The sequence below is a fragment of the Penicillium waksmanii genome (assembly GCF_028829765.1).
Source record: "Penicillium waksmanii strain IBT 27052 chromosome Unknown utg000007l:1.0-4314555.0:1.0-4317578.0, whole genome shotgun sequence".
NCBI classification, from domain to species: domain Eukaryota; kingdom Fungi; phylum Ascomycota; class Eurotiomycetes; order Eurotiales; family Aspergillaceae; genus Penicillium; species Penicillium waksmanii.
This window is the reverse complement of record NW_026643253.1, coordinates 2,587,510-2,604,325: the sequence shown is the minus strand read 5'-3', so window position 1 is coordinate 2,604,325 and position 16,816 is coordinate 2,587,510. Positions and strand designations below refer to the sequence as shown.

General features: G+C 51.0%; 8 protein-coding genes across 8 annotated transcripts; 4 read left to right on the top strand and 4 right to left on the bottom strand.

The window, feature by feature from the left end:
* Positions 1–835: 835 nt before the first annotated feature.
* Positions 836–1,660, top strand: N7481_007805 (peroxiredoxin family protein; the record flags this gene model as incomplete). Its single annotated transcript, XM_057267024.1, has 4 exons — positions 836–882; positions 996–1,108; positions 1,238–1,401; positions 1,481–1,660. The coding sequence occupies 4 exons, from the start codon at positions 836–838 to the stop codon at positions 1,658–1,660; spliced, it is 504 nt and encodes a 167-aa protein (XP_057121225.1).
* Positions 1,661–2,578: 918 nt separating this feature from the next.
* Positions 2,579–6,958, bottom strand: N7481_007804 (Mtc5p; the record flags this gene model as incomplete). Its single annotated transcript, XM_057267023.1, has 1 exon — positions 2,579–6,958. One exon carries the CDS (start codon positions 6,956–6,958, stop codon positions 2,579–2,581), a length of 4,380 nt encoding a protein of 1,459 aa, XP_057121224.1.
* Positions 6,959–7,407: 449 nt separating this feature from the next.
* N7481_007803 (E2 ubiquitin-conjugating protein UBC13) lies at positions 7,408–8,060 on the top strand (the record flags this gene model as incomplete). Its single annotated transcript, XM_057267022.1, has 4 exons — positions 7,408–7,460; positions 7,531–7,619; positions 7,690–7,821; positions 7,885–8,060. The coding sequence occupies 4 exons, from the start codon at positions 7,408–7,410 to the stop codon at positions 8,058–8,060; spliced, it is 450 nt and encodes a 149-aa protein (XP_057121223.1).
* A 941-nt stretch (positions 8,061–9,001) lies between these two features.
* N7481_007802 (uncharacterized protein) lies at positions 9,002–9,556 on the bottom strand (the record flags this gene model as incomplete). Its single annotated transcript, XM_057267021.1, has 1 exon — positions 9,002–9,556. One exon carries the CDS (start codon positions 9,554–9,556, stop codon positions 9,002–9,004), a length of 555 nt encoding a protein of 184 aa, XP_057121222.1.
* A 1,220-nt stretch (positions 9,557–10,776) lies between these two features.
* N7481_007801 (60S ribosomal protein eL24) lies at positions 10,777–11,843 on the top strand (the record flags this gene model as incomplete). Its single annotated transcript, XM_057267020.1, has 3 exons — positions 10,777–10,827; positions 11,061–11,204; positions 11,520–11,843. 3 exons carry the CDS (start codon positions 10,777–10,779, stop codon positions 11,841–11,843), a joined length of 519 nt encoding a protein of 172 aa, XP_057121221.1.
* A 930-nt stretch (positions 11,844–12,773) lies between these two features.
* Positions 12,774–12,989, top strand: N7481_007800 (uncharacterized protein; the record flags this gene model as incomplete). Its single annotated transcript, XM_057267019.1, has 1 exon — positions 12,774–12,989. The coding sequence occupies one exon, from the start codon at positions 12,774–12,776 to the stop codon at positions 12,987–12,989; it is 216 nt and encodes a 71-aa protein (XP_057121220.1).
* Positions 12,990–13,300: 311 nt separating this feature from the next.
* gup1 (glucosamine 6-phosphate N-acetyltransferase) lies at positions 13,301–13,912 on the bottom strand (the record flags this gene model as incomplete). The annotated part of the gene is made up of 2 exons (XM_057267018.1): positions 13,301–13,390; positions 13,460–13,912. 2 exons carry the CDS (start codon positions 13,910–13,912, stop codon positions 13,301–13,303), a joined length of 543 nt encoding a protein of 180 aa, XP_057121219.1.
* Positions 13,913–14,580: 668 nt separating this feature from the next.
* On the bottom strand, positions 14,581–16,585 carry N7481_007798 (class II fumarate hydratase; the record flags this gene model as incomplete). The annotated part of the gene is made up of 6 exons (XM_057267017.1): positions 14,581–14,767; positions 14,840–15,857; positions 15,934–16,049; positions 16,134–16,171; positions 16,247–16,291; positions 16,376–16,585. 6 exons carry the CDS (start codon positions 16,583–16,585, stop codon positions 14,581–14,583), a joined length of 1,614 nt encoding a protein of 537 aa, XP_057121218.1.
* Positions 16,586–16,816: the final 231 nt, after the last annotated feature.

Here is a 16,816-nt window from a genome sequence, read left to right as displayed (position 1 = left end):
GAGTGGGAGCTACCAGTGGTATGTCCAAGGCAATCCAACGAGGCCGGGTCGATGTCTGTTATGATTCATCCCAGTTTACAATCAAAGGGGGAAGTGTTGAAAGTGTCCCAGGGGTTGCCAATGATTATCGTGCTCATGATGTTCATAGTGGTGGCTAAGGTGAAATGATGTGATGTGATAGGAGTACTAGGTAAAGGTCACGGGGGTAGGTGAATGGTGAATGTCGGGAATCGATCGGGATCGTCGGGAATGAATCGGGAATCGAGTCCCGATGAGAGCCTGAGGCACGAATCTTGGCACTTCCCGCATAGGAAGGCAAGGATGATCAATCGTACCACGTGACCTGACATCATTGGGCTGAGTCATCCCCCACCTCGGTGATTCCTAAAATATCAGGCACTCAGGCACTTCTCAGGCACTTCTCAGGCACGGCAACCAGTCAAATCCAGTCAAATCCCGCTAACCGCGGGCAAATCAGCAAATCAGCAAATCAGCCCAGCAAATCCAAACTGCCCCGCTGATTAACGTTCTCGCTCGGTCTTCTTGCTAATCCATACGGTTCGGTATCTTTCTGCTTCGGATCACCTCATGGAGAAGGGCCATTGTTCCACCATTCGCCACGTTCAGTGGATGCCCTGTCCCGATGGGCCGATATGTGTAATCTACTATCTCCTTAGTTACTAACCAGTGGCGGGTCCCATATGTCTCCATATTAATATCTATCTCCTCTCCTCCTCCCTCGCCAATCTCTTCCCTTTCCTCTCCCCTCTCCAACTTTACTACTTCCATCCCCCAACTTCATTCCCCCTTCACTCTCCCTCCCAAACTATACAACATGTCTCTCCAGGCCGGCTCCAGCTTCCCCGAGGATGTTAAGTTCTCGTACGTGAAAAATTTCCCCCACCTCCCTGCCACATTACAAAACAGCATCAATTGGGTGCCATACACACACGGCAAGACCTTTACTTTTCTGTTCTTAGCTAACTCTCTTCCAGTTACATCCCCTGGGCTGAGGACTCCAGCGAGATCACCTCTTGCGGTATCCCCATCAACTACAACGCCTCCAAGGAGTTCGCCAACAAGAAGGTTATCCTCTTCGCTCTGCCTGGTATGTGTCACCGCCACTTCATGCACTCTTTTCTCTCCCACCCCCCAGAGAGAAGAGAAAAATTGAATCCCTCTCCCCACTCTTCCCTCCACCAAGGTTCTCTCTCGCTGACCGCCACTCTCTCCACAGGTGCTTTCACCCCCGTCTGCTCCGCCAACCACGTCCCCGAGTACATCCAGAAGCTCCCCGAGCTCCGCTCCAAGGGCGTCGACCAGGTCGCCGTTCTGGCTTACAACGATGCCTACGTCATGAGCGCCTGGGGCAAGGCCAACGGCGTCACCGGCGACGACATTGTGAGTCTCCCTCACCCTCCAAAAAAAAACAGCATACCCAACACAAGTAAACGGCCAACCCCGCTAACACTTCTCCCAGCTCTTCCTCTCCGACCCCGAGGCCAAGTTCTCCAAGTCCATCGGCTGGGCTGACGAGGAGGGCCGTACCTACCGCTACATCCTGATCATCGACAACGGCAAGGTCACCTACGCTGCCAAGGAGCCCGCGAAGAACCACCTCGAGTTCTCCAGCGTTGCCAACGCCCTCAAGCAGCTGTAAATTCAGCCTGCAAAGAAAGCGTCAGGCGTATGCTAGGTGCCGATGCGGTCGGTCGCCTACTATGAGTACGAAGCGTGAACTAGATATGGGTCTTAGACGGGCGAGGGCGAATTGTTGAGGCTCGACCGGACTGAACGGTTGAATATAGATTAGTGTCTTTGCTGCCTCTTGCTTTCTGCTTTGTTCTATTTCTTTTCAATAGAGGGATACCATCCTAATGAAGCTATGATCAATTCTTCAAGTCCTTTCCTCCCTAGTTACGTACCGCGCCTTAAAAATAAACTTGGAAATATCCATGGATGTATCTCCATCTCCTTACAATACAAACTTCTATGTTAGTGGGTTAATGGCCACTTAAGTAGGCAGATCAAGTAGATCACCAGGCTTGAAGTAGATCAGATCAGATAAAGTCTCTCGGCCGACTGACTTTGCATTTGCTTTCGCCTAGTGCCTGATTTCCCCCACCCTTGATTGGTCGCGGCGTTTGATCCGGGGAGGCCAATGCTTAATTCATCTTGTTAAGGGGTTTCGTTTGCGCAGGCACCCCTTCGCTCCGATGCTTAATTTCCACCATGCGATGCGACATCCGCTTATTTTGGATTTGTTTAAGACGTGCTTGATTTGGTAAATATACTATGTAGTATCTATCTGCTAATAATCTTGTACTCCAGGGCTATTAGTACTAGTAGTAGTAGTGCTTGCGTATATATATATGCTAGTGTAGCATGTAGCCAGCCCGGGAGGTAGTAGATTACCCGGAGAACCAGTAAGCACCAATAAAATAGGCATACATTGAAGTGGTATCTGAACAATTAAAACAAGTCATAAGTACAAGTACGTAGTGGATATCAACGCGAAGGGGGAAAAAAAAGCAAAAAACAAAATCCCGGAACCAACGCCCTCCATCCTATCCACCCATTACTTCCACTTCCCCTTTGGCAGAGCAATAGCAACAGACCGATTCTTCTTCCGATCATCCTTATGTCTACCAAGACCCTGGCTAAGACCCCCACCCATCCCCCGAGCAAGCGACGCAAAAGGCGAAGCAGTCTGCCAAACATCCAAATCATCATGATTCTGACCGACGCCTCCCTTCGCCGTTGTAGGCGTCGTAGTCCCGCTCGACTCCGGGCCCGCGGCCCCGGGTTCGGACTGGCGGCGGCGGTGACGCGACTGTTTCTCGTGCGAGGCTGTGCGGTGTGGTCCCGCGTGTGTTTCTTTGGCGCGTGGTGAGACACCTGCTGATGCGGAAACGGGTGGTTGCCAGGGTGGCATGGGGACTTGGGCTACGATGTGTTCGGAGCAGAAGCAGCCGCAGCCCGTGGGACAGGACGGAGGGAGAGATGGATTAGTCGACGATGTGTCAGAGTCGCGGGCTTTGCGCGAATGGGAATGGTCATGGTGGTCGGGGTGGCTGCTATTGTCGCTGTGAAGGAACCACCGGTTGTGACACTCGAAGCAACTGACATGCCCGCAGCTCAGGCAAGGAATCAACATGCCTTCCACTGCTTCGGCACAGATCACACAGGGCAACTTTGTAGGGAGAGGTTGGCGCGGCTTGCAGTTCGGACATCGCTGGGATGGTTTGTTGCGAGTGCGTTTGGACGGAGTGTCGGGAACGACTGGGCCTGGTGCGAATATGGATATTTGTAAAGCGTGGCCACAATTGGCGCAGTGACGTTGGAAATCGAGGCCCTCGAAGCCTGACGTATTTGGGCCGCCCGTTATCGGTTCTTGGAAAGACGTCATTTTCGAACTGTGGCTGCCCCAGTACTGGCTTGTTTGCATGGTCTCCGCGTCGTCGGAGACCGCTCCGATCTTGAGGACTTCGCTTTGTTGGACTGGGAGATCCCATATCGATAAAAGGTCCGCGTAGGCGCCTCGGTAGGATCTGTATAGCCATTCTTTGCTACGGTCGAGCAGGGAATCCGGCGCGGAATCATCGTCGCCATTGAAGGCACTTTTGTTCTTAAATGTTACTTTGAATCGTGCTGGCGGTTTGGCGGGCTGCGGTAGGCGGTCACTTTCGGTATCTGATTGGGTCTTCTCGGTGCCCGGCGTGTAGGCATCGGGTACAGGGGTGCTTTTGTCGCTGGACAGACCTGAAGAGCGACCCAGCTGCTCTAAATTGGGCTTCTTCTTGTTCAAGGTATGAGGTGGCGGTGATGCTGAAGACGGTCCAAATGTGAACGACCGGGAGAGCGAAGATGCTAATACCGACCCAAAACCAGAACCACTGCGCACTTGAGATTGCTCGGGCGAGGCAGCGATCGAGACATTGTGACTGGCTGCAGTCTTTCGATCGGCAGCGATTCCACGCGGCCGAGAAACAATGGGAGGGGTGGTTCCCGTCGAGTAAGGAGGCGTCGAGTCGAGACGCCAGATTTCGCTCGATGAGCGGGCAGATGTACGAGGCGGGATGGACTGCGGCTCCCTTGGGACTGACGAAGCGGGCGTGGTCAATTGTGACTTGTTTTGTACCGTAGACGCAACTGACGAGAATTCGAGAGGAGGTGCTGGCTGTCCCGGCTGAGGTTCTAGTGTCTTCTGAGGCTTTCCCTCGTGGTTGGCCTCTAAAAGCACACAGGAAAGCATCGCAACCATCTGTACGTCGCCGATTCGCTCGAAGTGGTCGAAAAGAGCTGGAACAAGCCAGTGACTCCCCATGGGATGGTCTCCCCACCGAATAACGCTACCGGCTAGGTCTCTGTAAAGTTTGCTGCTTTCTAGCAAATTATTTGCATTCGTATCATTTCCGCGCAAAGCACGCCTCAATCCTGTTCTTAAGTCGAGAGGCGAGCCAGGCTTTCGCCGAACGTGTAAGATCAACTTGATCAGACCCCAAATTTGGGCCAACTCGTAGCACCCTGCGTCCAGGGCTACGGCAGCATTGTGAGAGCAGACATCCGTCCCTTTGCCGCAGATGCGATATTTGCTGGCAAGCTGTCGTTTGACCGGGAGCATATCACTGAGGTCATGGATAGAGATCACATTCCTGGCTACATCGGATGATTTCGCGGTCGCAGCCCCTCCGATTGATCTTTGGGAATGATCCGTAGATCGTGGTCGATAAATGCCGATGCTGCCAGAACTGCGCCATGTTTGTGGTGGTTGGAATCGCGTCGTGGGTAAACCGGAGATCATGTCAGACGATGAACCTGACGAGCTAGAAGCGTCCGAGTATGAATCGTCAGAATAATCCGATGCCCCATCATCTGTACTTGCGATCGTCCCATTTGTGCGAGGTCCCGGGGAGCTTGTCTGCAGGCGCCCGAAGCCTTCAAAGACCTTGTCTGTTCTCGATAATCTGCTCATCTCTTTGAAACCAATATTGTCGAACAGCTCTGTTGACTTATCTTTCTTCGGTGGGAAGAAGCAAATCAAGCGGCCGTCATTCGCCCAAAGTGCACCACATGCTTTGGCAACTGGTACCATTACATTGGCGTTCACGGGACGAAGCAGCTCGGAGCTCATCCCCAGCTCTTGACTTTGTGTCATTCCAACTTCGTCTTCGTCACTTGACTCGCCTTCTAACTCGCCGTTAACCGGTGACTTGACATTTTCACCGGTTTCGCCCAGGATCCAAGCGATACTCTCTTCCAGAGTGCTCTCCCCAAGAAGGTATCGAACGGCACCCTCCAAACATCCCCGCTTCCGGGACATGTATGTTTCAGCGATCGTTCGAAGTTCGGCAGTGAGTTTGCCGGACAGAACATCGGTAACGGCAGTGGTCTTTTGGCAGGAGAACGTCGGAATAGCAGACTTCGGGTAGCTAACAGGAAACTTGATATCCACTTTCAAGAAAAGTGAATCGCCTTCCGCACCCCAAGGACCATTCAGAGAGATAGAGATTTTCCTTTGCCGTACATCAACCGATTCGAAGGCAACTTTCGTGAACTTCTCGCCCACGTGACTAATCTCATCACCGAGAGTCTCAATATCCCAACCGGAGATCTTAACTCCACGCATCCAAGCGATGGGATTGGTATCGGCCCTCAAGTTCGACCGCGGTTTCATGCCCATATGATTGTCAACACGGGGGGTATAGCCACGGGCATGGGGTACGGAAATAGCATTCATGCCAGGTCCACCAGGATAGCCTGTGCTCGAATTATGGTGCATGACCGAAGAAGCAGACTCAATGTCCTCGACATCTAAATCTGAGTTGACATCTCTGAAGCTTCGATAGACGGCCCCCAGTCGGGTCACGTTTCGAGTAGATATGTATGATTTGCCTTTCTCATATCCAACTCGTTCCAGAATTTCGGGATCGACTCGGTGCAGACGAAGTTCACGGTCGGTTCCCCATGTCACCAGCTGAAACTCGCGGTTATCGATTCCATCCGTCACACCTCCGCGTGGCCTCCATAAAAACTCTTTCACTTGGCCTTTGTGTCCCGGGAAGCTATGCACCAAAGGTAGATCGTCATCAGGATTGGCGCCATCGCCAGCCCTACGACTGTATAGATGGAGGTCACCATTTCCTCTCTGGGGCATTGCCAGGACACCCCATCCGAAAGGTGTATTTCTGGCCCTCCACACAGGGAATGGGGTTTTGATCATTTTCTCCGGTACGTCTGTATCCGAGGTATAGTCCCAGAACTTGACGGTCCTGTCGAGGGAACAAGTGGCCAAAGCGCCTCGTCGAACACGATTCCAATCGACTCCATAAATCTTGGTATCATGCGCCTCGATAGATCGAATCGGATAAGCACCCATACGGTCATCCCAGATCCGGAGAAATCGGTCATGAGAACTGGCGATGACATGGGGATCCTGTCGGTTCCACTTTACTTGGGTGGCACCGGTAAACCAATCCGAGAACGAGATAGCGGGACGCGAAGGCGTTCGCAAGTCCCAGCAGTGTATAAAGCTGTCGACAGAGCAGGTCGCAAGAAGGTCTGGATGAAAAGCGGAGAAGTTGACATCGGTGATGGCGCGCGAATGGGCATGCAGCACATGTTCAATTGAGTTCTGCCAGGACTTCATCGCCAGGTTCCAGACCAGAGCTTTCTGGTTGGATGTACTCACAACCCATTGGTCACGAGATGCGAATGGCGACCATTGTACATCGGCGACCTCCCAAGGTGTGTGATGGGGAAGATAGCGGGGTGGAGAATAGGGCGAATCGAGGTCAATGACGTGCAAGCCCTCCTTAGAAGCCAGCACGACATCTCGCCCACAGGGCGAGATTGACATAGCCCCAACAGGTTGTTCGACATGGAAGGAGCTGTTCTCATCGAAGGTCGGACTCTCAAAGGCCGATATGAGCGGCCGCGGCTCCATAGAGCTCGACATCGTAGCTATGATTAGCCTCGTCGGGGGGCCAATCGAGCCGATGGAAGAGACGCGGGGTCACAGTGCTATGGGTAATGGTGCATCACATGAGTTGCAGTTAGTCGCATGGCGTATATAAGTGCACGAGGTGGTTGACAGTGGTCGAGCCAGGATCAAGCAGATCGGACCTCGCGTGCCTCAGCGGAGTTGGAGATAACGCGGAGAGGAGCAACGGTTGTGGCTGAACCCGTGGCGGTGCTGCATGTGACCTCCGCCAAAGCCCCGCGGTGCAGCCCCTCCGCTCCCGCCGCGTTTACCTCTGCCTTTGCCTTTGCCTTGCCTTGTCCCTTGTCCCCATTACCTTACATTCGTTGCGCATCACTTGCTCTCCACATTTCTCCTCTGTGAATCTATTCATTGGCCACCTTGCTGCACCCTCTTACCTTACTCTCCGACGATAAGCGTTCGATATGGCATTGCCAAAGCGCATCATCAAGGAAACGGAGCGCCTGATGGCGGAGCCGTACGACATACCCTATCCACTTTGTTTTGATGATCACTTTGACTGATTAGACTTTTTTTGGGCCTTCCAGGGTTCCTGGCATTAACGCCGTTCCTCACGACGATAACCTGCGATACTTCGATGTTTCCATCCATGGACCGGCACAGTCCCCATATGAGGGTAAATATCTCGATCCTCTCTGCGTACGCCTCTGCGGGCTTTGAACGACCACTAAAATGAACTTCAACAGGTGGAATCTTCCGTCTTGAACTCTTCCTTCCCGATGACTACCCCATGACCCCGCCCAAGATCCGCTTCCTCACCAAGATCTACCACCCCAACATCGATCGTCTCGGCCGCATTTGTCTGGATGTCCTGAAGAGTGAGTGAAAGATACTGCGGAACATTCACCAGGCCTACCTATCATGTACTAACCTCAATTCAGACAACTGGTCTCCGGCCCTTCAGATCCGCACGATCCTGCTCTCCATCCAGGCCCTCCTCGGTGCTCCCAACCCCGACGATCCCCTCGCAAACGACGTTGCCCAACGCTGGAAGGATGATGAGCCCGCAGCAATTCAAACAGCGAAGGAATGGACCCGCACTCATGCTATGACCTGAATGTACCAAATTGTGATGTGACCATGAAAAAAAGAATAAGCAAAAGGGCGACGATTATGCTTCTGGTGTAGGCCAGATACCAATTCTTTTACTGCTAGTCGGTGCTGTATCTGATTAGGCGCGAAACCTTTGTCCGCACTCCTCATCCTGTCTGAAATTTTGAATTGCTTCTTTCGGAAAGCGTTGCATAGAATCCAATACGTTGAGTGGAGTTTCACTGTTACGGTCTCCTTGAATAATATGATACGCTCTATACAATCGACACGTTACTCCGCCGTTCTCCAAAACCAGGAAATATTGAATAGCCTATGGGCCCTTTGAAAAGGCGCCATCCGAAATTTGCGAGCGAAGAAGGTGACGATGTTGCGTTCGTCAAATGTCGAACTATTGCATTGACTTGCTCAAGTCAGCCCATATTGAAAAATATGCATTTAAACTGTGTCTCGTTTGTTCCAAAGTCATACAATTTGATAATTTCTGAGCCCTCTATGGATCTATGAATTTATCGCATCGTCGAGCTATTACTGTCAAATCCCAGTTGCCACTCTAGAGACACCCGTATCTGTCATGTCGCGATTAAGACTGGCCATAAGCTCATGCCTATTAAGTACCCCTTCCTACGTCGAGTTAAACTATTTACTTGATATAAAATAGACTCGGAGTAGCCATTTAGTAGCAAGTTATTTGCTCGGAGCTAGCCAGTACTCATGGAAGAAGCTATCTACTAATTAGAAGTTTCATAAAAGAGCGATATAGACATTCCATTCAACACCAAAGAGCCAAGTTTCTTGAATGACATATGAGAGAAGCCATGAAAACACGCATTACCAAGTACGAACCATGATGCAAATGTCCCGCATATCTAATGCTTATTTAAATTCCGCAACCCTCCAAAACAGAACCCTGGCCGATCACAGTATAACCCCGTCAGGACCTTCAAACTAAAGGTGAATGTCAGTGCCGGGATCCTCCAGATACTCCGCAGTGCCAAGTTCAACCAAGCCATCGTTGACTAATGTGTCGCCGTCAAGGCCCAAAGAAGAGACGTGAATAGCGACGGCCCATGTCGAACTCGAGTCGAGACTATCCTCGATATTCGCGCTGCGAGTTCGCTCTGAAGCTAACTCGGAATCGCGCTTCACCCAGTTGAAGAAACAACATTCGCAATGCGTCGATTCAGGTTCTCTCCGAGTCTGTGGCTCGTCCTGATTCTGGTACGAGGGTTGGGATGGAATGTTTTCGTTCCCCTGGGTTTCAAAGGATTCCGTTGGTTTTTGGGGATAGCCGCCGGGGGCGAGGAAGGGGGACTGTAGCCAACATACCCGGGTATAAACGTAATGAAGAAATGCGAATTCGATCATAGAAAGCCCGATCAGAATCTCCATGAAACTGTCGTGGCTATATATTGGGGATCGGTAGATATTTTCCAGGAACCGAATCAGCCAGAGTTTGTATGTAGCAAGAAGAGTAATGTAAGCTATAATGGCAAATGTCATGTCGGCAGAGGGTCTATTCGACTTTGGGGTAATATCTAGTTCACGAAAAGTATTGATATTGGGGAGGATGTTTAGAAGAGAGAATATGGTGATGCTTTTGGGGACTTCGAGGGTCTATTTATCTGAACTTTTTAGAAGGAGCGTTCAAGCTCCGCGGCCTAATTAAGCATTCATCTGAATTTGAATCCTTGGGAAGGAGTGTCCCACTATCTAATCAGGCAAGAATGCTTCTTTTCTTGTCTTATAATAGAGACTGAACTTGTTTGGTATCAATTAAAATTCTATTTGGTTCCAGCTCAGTCTCAATACATAGATAGAGGTGACGCCATGAGTCGAAGCACTCTGTAGTTACTTAAGTTTATCTCCTGCTATCTTTGCTGTTATATTCAAATCAAGCTTTGCAAAGATATACACATGTGTTCTTTGGATCCACTTTAGGCCTCTGAATGGAAGCATTAAGTAGAATGAGTTGTGGAGTCCATATCTTGAGATTCGTAGAGGTATCCTAGGATGATCAAGTCCCATACTAGTGCATTCCATTTTTACCAATGTCAAAATATGCCAGTCTGATCCGAACAGCGCATGGAGTATTTAAGACTCGCTAGGGCAAGGCTTAAGGAATATTCTTCAGGAATTCCTCGGTGTCTTTATGTTCAGATACGGCATCCATCATCCGAAAAGATATATGTTTCCCGGCGGTAGTATCGTTGAGATTCGACAAGTGGAAAAGAATTGCACCAATAACTGGGCAAAGCCAAAATATAATAGTAAGTCCAAGGCCGATTACAACCCACACTTCTGATGCTAAGCTATGCATGACTTTCGTGAACTTGAAACTTGAATAGGTTGATGTCAAGATCTTTGAATGTGAATATCGGTTTTGGACGATAGTCTGAAAGTTCAGAATGTTGGAAATTGTCAGAAAGCAAATTCCATATCTATCTCCGTAGCCAACTAGACCAACTAGACCAAATACACTGAATGATGTCTACGAATTCATACTAGTAGCCCCAATATAGTCCCAAAAATAGACTAGTACTCATTGGGAATAGTTAAGTTTGTCGATGACGGTGGTCACATGATGTCGACCATCCGCAAAGGGCAGAGCGCAACACGTGACACGCTTTAGCGAGGCGCACCACAATTGGGCCCGCTTGTAGGAGTCAACCGCGATCCCGAATTTCGACCATCACCCCAACGCCAACCGATACCCCGTCAAGATGCGTACCTACGACGACGCTTTCTCCGGCCAGAAGATCTACCCCGGCAAGGTGCGTTCCAACACCCTCTATCGAAATTCGGACCTTGGTGCGATGGGAGAACGAAATCTGTGCGGAATTCAACGTCAAATATACAAATCCTTATGCGGCCAACCACGAGAGCCTACAACACCAATCTCACTTCACGAAACGATTTCGCACAATCGCTTCTCCCCGCTGCGCACAAGGAACTGAAATATTACAAGCTCGACTTTTGCTAATATGGTTTTCTTCCGGTATTATAGGGTAAGATCTTCGTCCGTGGTGACTCCAAGATCTTCCGTTTCCAGAACGGCAAGTCCGAGTCGCTTTTCCTCCAGCGCAAGAACCCCCGTCGCATCGCCTGGACTGTCCTCTACCGTCGCCAACACAAGAAGGGTATCTCTGAGGTCGGTCATCACCAAACAAACCCCGCCTGGATATTTCGTGGATGTGAATGGATCGTGTGGACAAGAGGGGGAAGAGGATCAACGTGAATATGAAGAAGCCAAAGCAGCGACAAGGCTTATACATCAAGACAATCTCGTTCCCGAGTGACGATCGCCGATCGCCAATCACCAATTGCCACCCGTCATATTCTCGGCATCCGCAACTATGAGATCAAGAGGAGGAACTGTACTACACGATACATCCACATCTGAACGAAATATCCGGGCGAAATTGAACTTACAACAATTGCTGACCAGGAATCTTTCCATCTATAGGAGGTTGCCAAGAAGCGCACTCGCCGTGTCGTGAAGGCCCAGCGTGCCATCGTCGGTGCCTCCCTTGATGTGATCAAGGAGCGCCGCTCTCAGCGCCCTGAGGCCCGTGAGGCCGCCCGCAAGCAGGCCATCAAGGACGCCAAGGAGAAGAAGACCGCCGCCGCTGCCACCAAGAAGGCCGACAAGGCCAAGACCGCTGCCTCCACCGCCAAGGGTGGTGCTGGTCGCATCCAGAGCAAGCAGGGCTCCAAGGGCTCTGCCCCCCAAGGTCGCTGCCAAGTCTCGCTAAATCAGTTTCTTTATTTCTCTCAACCAATAAAATGAAATGAACAAATGATTTTCAAGCGAAAAAACTTGCGGAATATCGGGTCGATATGATGGAACTTGTGCGCACTGGGGCCGTTGGTTGTGGACTTGGACTTCAAGTCTTCAACTGTCGAGGACTTGGCTTTAGGCCAATACTACCTTGTTTCTGAAACACTTCTTATGCAGTAAATTCAATGCAAAAATGGGAATAAAGGAACCTTTTAAAAAAAAATTAAACCCTGCCCAGGTGCACTGGACATGCACGATAGCTCCTCCCATGCTACTACCTGGTATACATCAACTTCAAGTTTGAAACCTTGGAACCTTGGAACCTTGGAGGCTACCTGGTAGATATCGTTTAGCAGTGTCCATACCAGTAACTAGTACATACCCCGGGGCTACCACCGCGACATAATTCTACAAGTACTACTAGACTACTACTAATTAGTAGACCTGCTAGCAGTAACTTTCAAGTTCTTGGATACCCCTTGCCCAGTGCTCGAGCCTTTTGCCCGCTTTGACAGTAACCCCTTCGCCACGGCCCCTTGGAGATGTACTGGACTAGTGAGCAGTTCTACCAGTATGGCCGACTCGCGATGGGGGCCAGAGAAACCTAGTCACCAGCTCCATCCGAGTCAATTCTACTATCCGGGTGCCAATATATCTTCAAGTTGGATAGGTAGTATACATCCATGGATATGCTAGCAGTAGTAGTATATATTGGAGGTAGTAATTTAAATGTAATTCAACACTTTGAAATCATCCACGATGATATACTATGTTGCACTAACATTGTCACACAGCACATCTATACACCATATCCATAGGTATTCTAGCATCTAACCCACCAAATAAAGAAAAGACACACCAATGATCTATGTAAGACCGAACAAAAAACACTGATAGTACACAAGCAAAAGTCGACGCCGAAATACTAGTATTCACACCATGCACAGCGCAGCATTCATGAACGAGAACGAGAAAGGGAGGGAAACACGATTGTCATGGAAAGTCAATCCAGGCCAAGCAAAGCAAAGAAAAGCAAAGCCATCTCAGCACCTGCGCACCCGCGTCCAGAGCCAGAAGTCAACGCTGCCCTGGTCACTGACTCGATTCAGACCAATGCCTCAACTCAACCCAGTTCGCACCACTCGTCAAGGCTGAGAAAAACTCAGATTAGATCAAGTGAACTGCCTGGAATGAAAGACCGGCCTGATTCTGCTTGTTTTCGTAGTCGTCCAACATTGGCATTCTCATTTTCCATTTTTCTTTTTCCATGTATATGACAGCTCAACGCAGTGTAGTGCCGTGTGGTTGTGTATCCTGCAAGAAATGCTCCAGCCCAATGATTGCTGTTGGGCCTACTCGATAAACCAAATGAAATGCCTGAAAACGCCGGCCGCGAAACGAAACGAGACTTGATCCCGGATGGAGAAACAAAAGATCAGATCAGATCAGATCGACCCAATCTCAGCTCAGTAGTAGTGAGCCATCTCCAGACCAGCACGCTTGAAACCGCACTTGATGTAAAAGCCCTCATTAACCTCAGAGCAGTCAAGAATGCTCTGCAGAAAAGCAAGTCAGCACTAGCTCCGCAAGTAACCAGAATCAGGAAAAAGGGAACAAAAACAAACCTTATAACATCCAACCTGAGCAGCAACATAATCCAAAGCCTGAATAATCCGCAATCCCAATTTCTTCCCCTGCTGACCCTGCTCAACAGCAATATCCTCAATATGACCCACAAGACCGAGCGAATGAATGAACTTGCGCTCAACGATCAAACTTCCAGTTCCAACGATACGGTCGTCACCGTCACAGACGACCAGCATGTAATACTCGTCGTTGCGGGAGGCGATCCAGTCGAATCGGGCATTCCATTGTTCCTCGCTGATTTCGCCGACGGTTGTCAGGACTCGGAGGACGTCTAGGTAGCCGCGGTTGAAGTCTGAGCGGCGAAGGGGTCGGATTGTGTAGTCTGTTGGTAAGATGGAGATTATCTCGGGGGAGATTAGGGAGGCTGGGAAGAGGGGGCCGTCCTCTGTGTCTGTGGTGGAGGAGTCGATCGGGGTGATGGTTGAGGACATTGTTTGTTTGGGGGGGGGAGGGTGGATGTGGTTGTGGTGGTGGTGGTGGCGGGGGTTGACATTGTTGTTTGTGGGTGTGTTGTGTGGTTGGTTGAGATTGAGAGAGGAGAAGGAGGAGAAGAGGGAGAAGAGGGAGAAGGAAAGAGAAATTGCGGGATGTTGTTGATTCGATGAGATTAGGGGAGGGGCGGATCTTGAGACGGTGGGGGTTTAGCGCAAGGGAGATCGACAAGGACGGTGTACGAGTAATGGGTAAGGAGTGGTGATTACCTGGAAAAGAAGAGCAGAGAGAGGAAAGTGAATATGAAAGTAGGAGAAAAGGAGAAAGGGAGAAAAGAAAGAAGTTCAGCTGAAGCCAATCCTCGGATCGTCAACAATGTTGGACCAGGGTTCTGCTGGTTCTGCCAGGTGAGACATCGAGGGGGAAAAGACTATTTAGTACTAGTCCTTTTCCTTTGAATGTATTAATAGTACCACATGAAATATCTGTCTTTTTTAGGGCTGCATTTTATTGCTATCTATTTGTATTTTTTTATATCTTTATTCCATTCTATTTCCCCTTGCTAGGAGAGAACAGAGTACGTAGCACTAGTACAGTACAAACAGAAATACAATTCTTTCATTTCAGTATACAGACCCTATGGGTATTTGTCTATGGGAACAGCCACTTATTTGTGCTCCTTAGGAGCCAGCATCAGCTCCGGGCGCACATACTGATCGAACTCCTCAGAGCTCAGAGCCTTCAGCTCCATGGCGGACTCCTTCAGGGTGAGGCCCTTCTTGTGGGCGTTCTTGGCCACCTTGGAAGCCATGTCGTAGCCAATCACGGGGTTCAGGCAGGTCACGAGCATCAGACTAGTTAAGTAGGGTTAGCTATCGTCGCAGGGCAAGGGATAGATGAAGAGACAAATGCTGCGAAATACATACCTCTCGTGGAGAAGGGAGTTAATGCGGGTCTCGTTGGCCTCCAGACCGTCAACCAGGTGGGTACGGAAGCTGTTCATGCCATCGGAGAGAATGCGCACGCTGTGGAGCAGGTTGCTGATCATGACGGGCTTGAAGACGTTCAGCTCGAACTGTCCGTTCATGCCACCGATGGTCGCGGCGACGTGGTTACCCATGACCTGGGCGCAGACCATGGTGAGCGACTCGCACTGGGTGGGGTTGACCTTGCCGGGCATGATGGAGCTGCCGGGCTCGTTCTCCGGCAGGCTCAGCTCGCCCAGACCGCAACGGGGACCGGAGCCCAGGTAACGGACATCCTGGGCGATCTTGAACAGAGAGCCGGCCAGGGTGTTCAGGGAACCGGAGGCCTCGACGATAGAGTCGTGGGCGGCCAGAACCTCGAACTTGTTGGGCGCGGTCTTGAACTCGGTGCCGGCCAGCTTGCTGATCTCGGCAGCGACGGCCTCGTCGAAACCCTTGAAGGTGTTCAGTCCGGTACCGACGGCGGTACCACCCTGGGCGAGGAAGCGCAGGTGGGGGAGGCTGGCCTGGACACGCTCAATGTTGCGGTCCAGCTGGGCGACATAGCCGGAAAACTCCTGACCCAGGGTGAGGGGGGTAGCATCCTGCAAGTGGGTGCGGCCAATCTTGATGATGTGGTCGAACTTCTCAACCTTCTCTTGCAGGGCGTCGCGCAGCTTCTGCAGGGAGGGCAGCAGAGTGCTCTCGAGCTCGACAACGGCGGCGATGTGCATGACGGTGGGGAAGGAGTCGTTGGAGGAGGCGGACATGTTGACGTGGTCATTGGGGTGGACGGGCTTCTTGGAGCCCTTGACGCCGCCCAGGATCTCAATGGCGCGGTTGGAGATGACCTCGTTGGAGTTCATGTTGGACTGGGTGCCGGAGCCGGTCTGCCAGACGACCAGAGGGAAGTGGTCGAGCAGCTTACCCTCGGCGACCTCGGCGGAAGCCTGCTGGATAGCAGCACCGACCTTGGGGTCTGTCGAAGAAGGTGATGTCAGTATCCTGTATCTAGGATGGACCCCGCATTGGCGTATCTGTCAAGGATCACTCACCAAGGCCGTACTTCATGTTGACAGTGGCGGCAGCACCCTTCAGGATACCGAAGGCCTTGACGATGGGGGCGGGCATGCGGTCCTGGGGCTGGTTGATGTCGAAGTTACCCAGGGAGCTGTTTCCATAGCATCAGTTATCCTGTCTCTGTGCCATAGGACTATTCCAATATCTTTATCATTGACTCGGTGGCTCGTCTTACCGCTGGGTCTGGGCACCCCAGTACTTGTCCGCAGGGACCTGTAATGCAAAACATCTCAATCAGCTTCTGTTGTCAAGGTAGAGACAGCACGATCGAGTCAACAGTCAACTCACCTGGATCTCGCCAAAGGCATCGCTCTCGACACGGATATCGGAAGACTAGATTCAGCAAATCAGCTGGAGGTTCCCAGCGTACGTTGTACATTGTACATTGTACATTGTACTATGGGATGCGCATCCTACCATGTTGACGGTTGTGCTGAAGGCTCGGTTGTTCAAGGACTGAAGGCGGGGGAGTGCAAGCTGACGGGTATTGGAGCTCAGAGCCCGACTGGACTTCGGAAGACGAGCAGCAGCCGACAAGAAAGTGCGGGTTGCGGGGTTGGCAGCTCTGGCCGCATGTGTTAAGGTGGCCATAGAGCGCACCGCGGCTCGGGAGGTAGCAGGGTTCATTGTGGCGTGTTTACTGGTGTGAGGTGAGAGGGGGGGGAGAGGAGAAGGCCTGAAGTGGTGCGATAAAGTGAGTCTGCTTTCCCAATGGCTCACTGGGGGCGTCTGGGAGGGTCAAGAAGGCAAGAATACCAGGTCTCCTTTAAAAAACGAGAAGCAGAAAAGACGAACTCGTCCGACTTGCGATGCCGAAACTTCCCGGTATCGGCATTACCCCAGTAATACGCGTTGTCT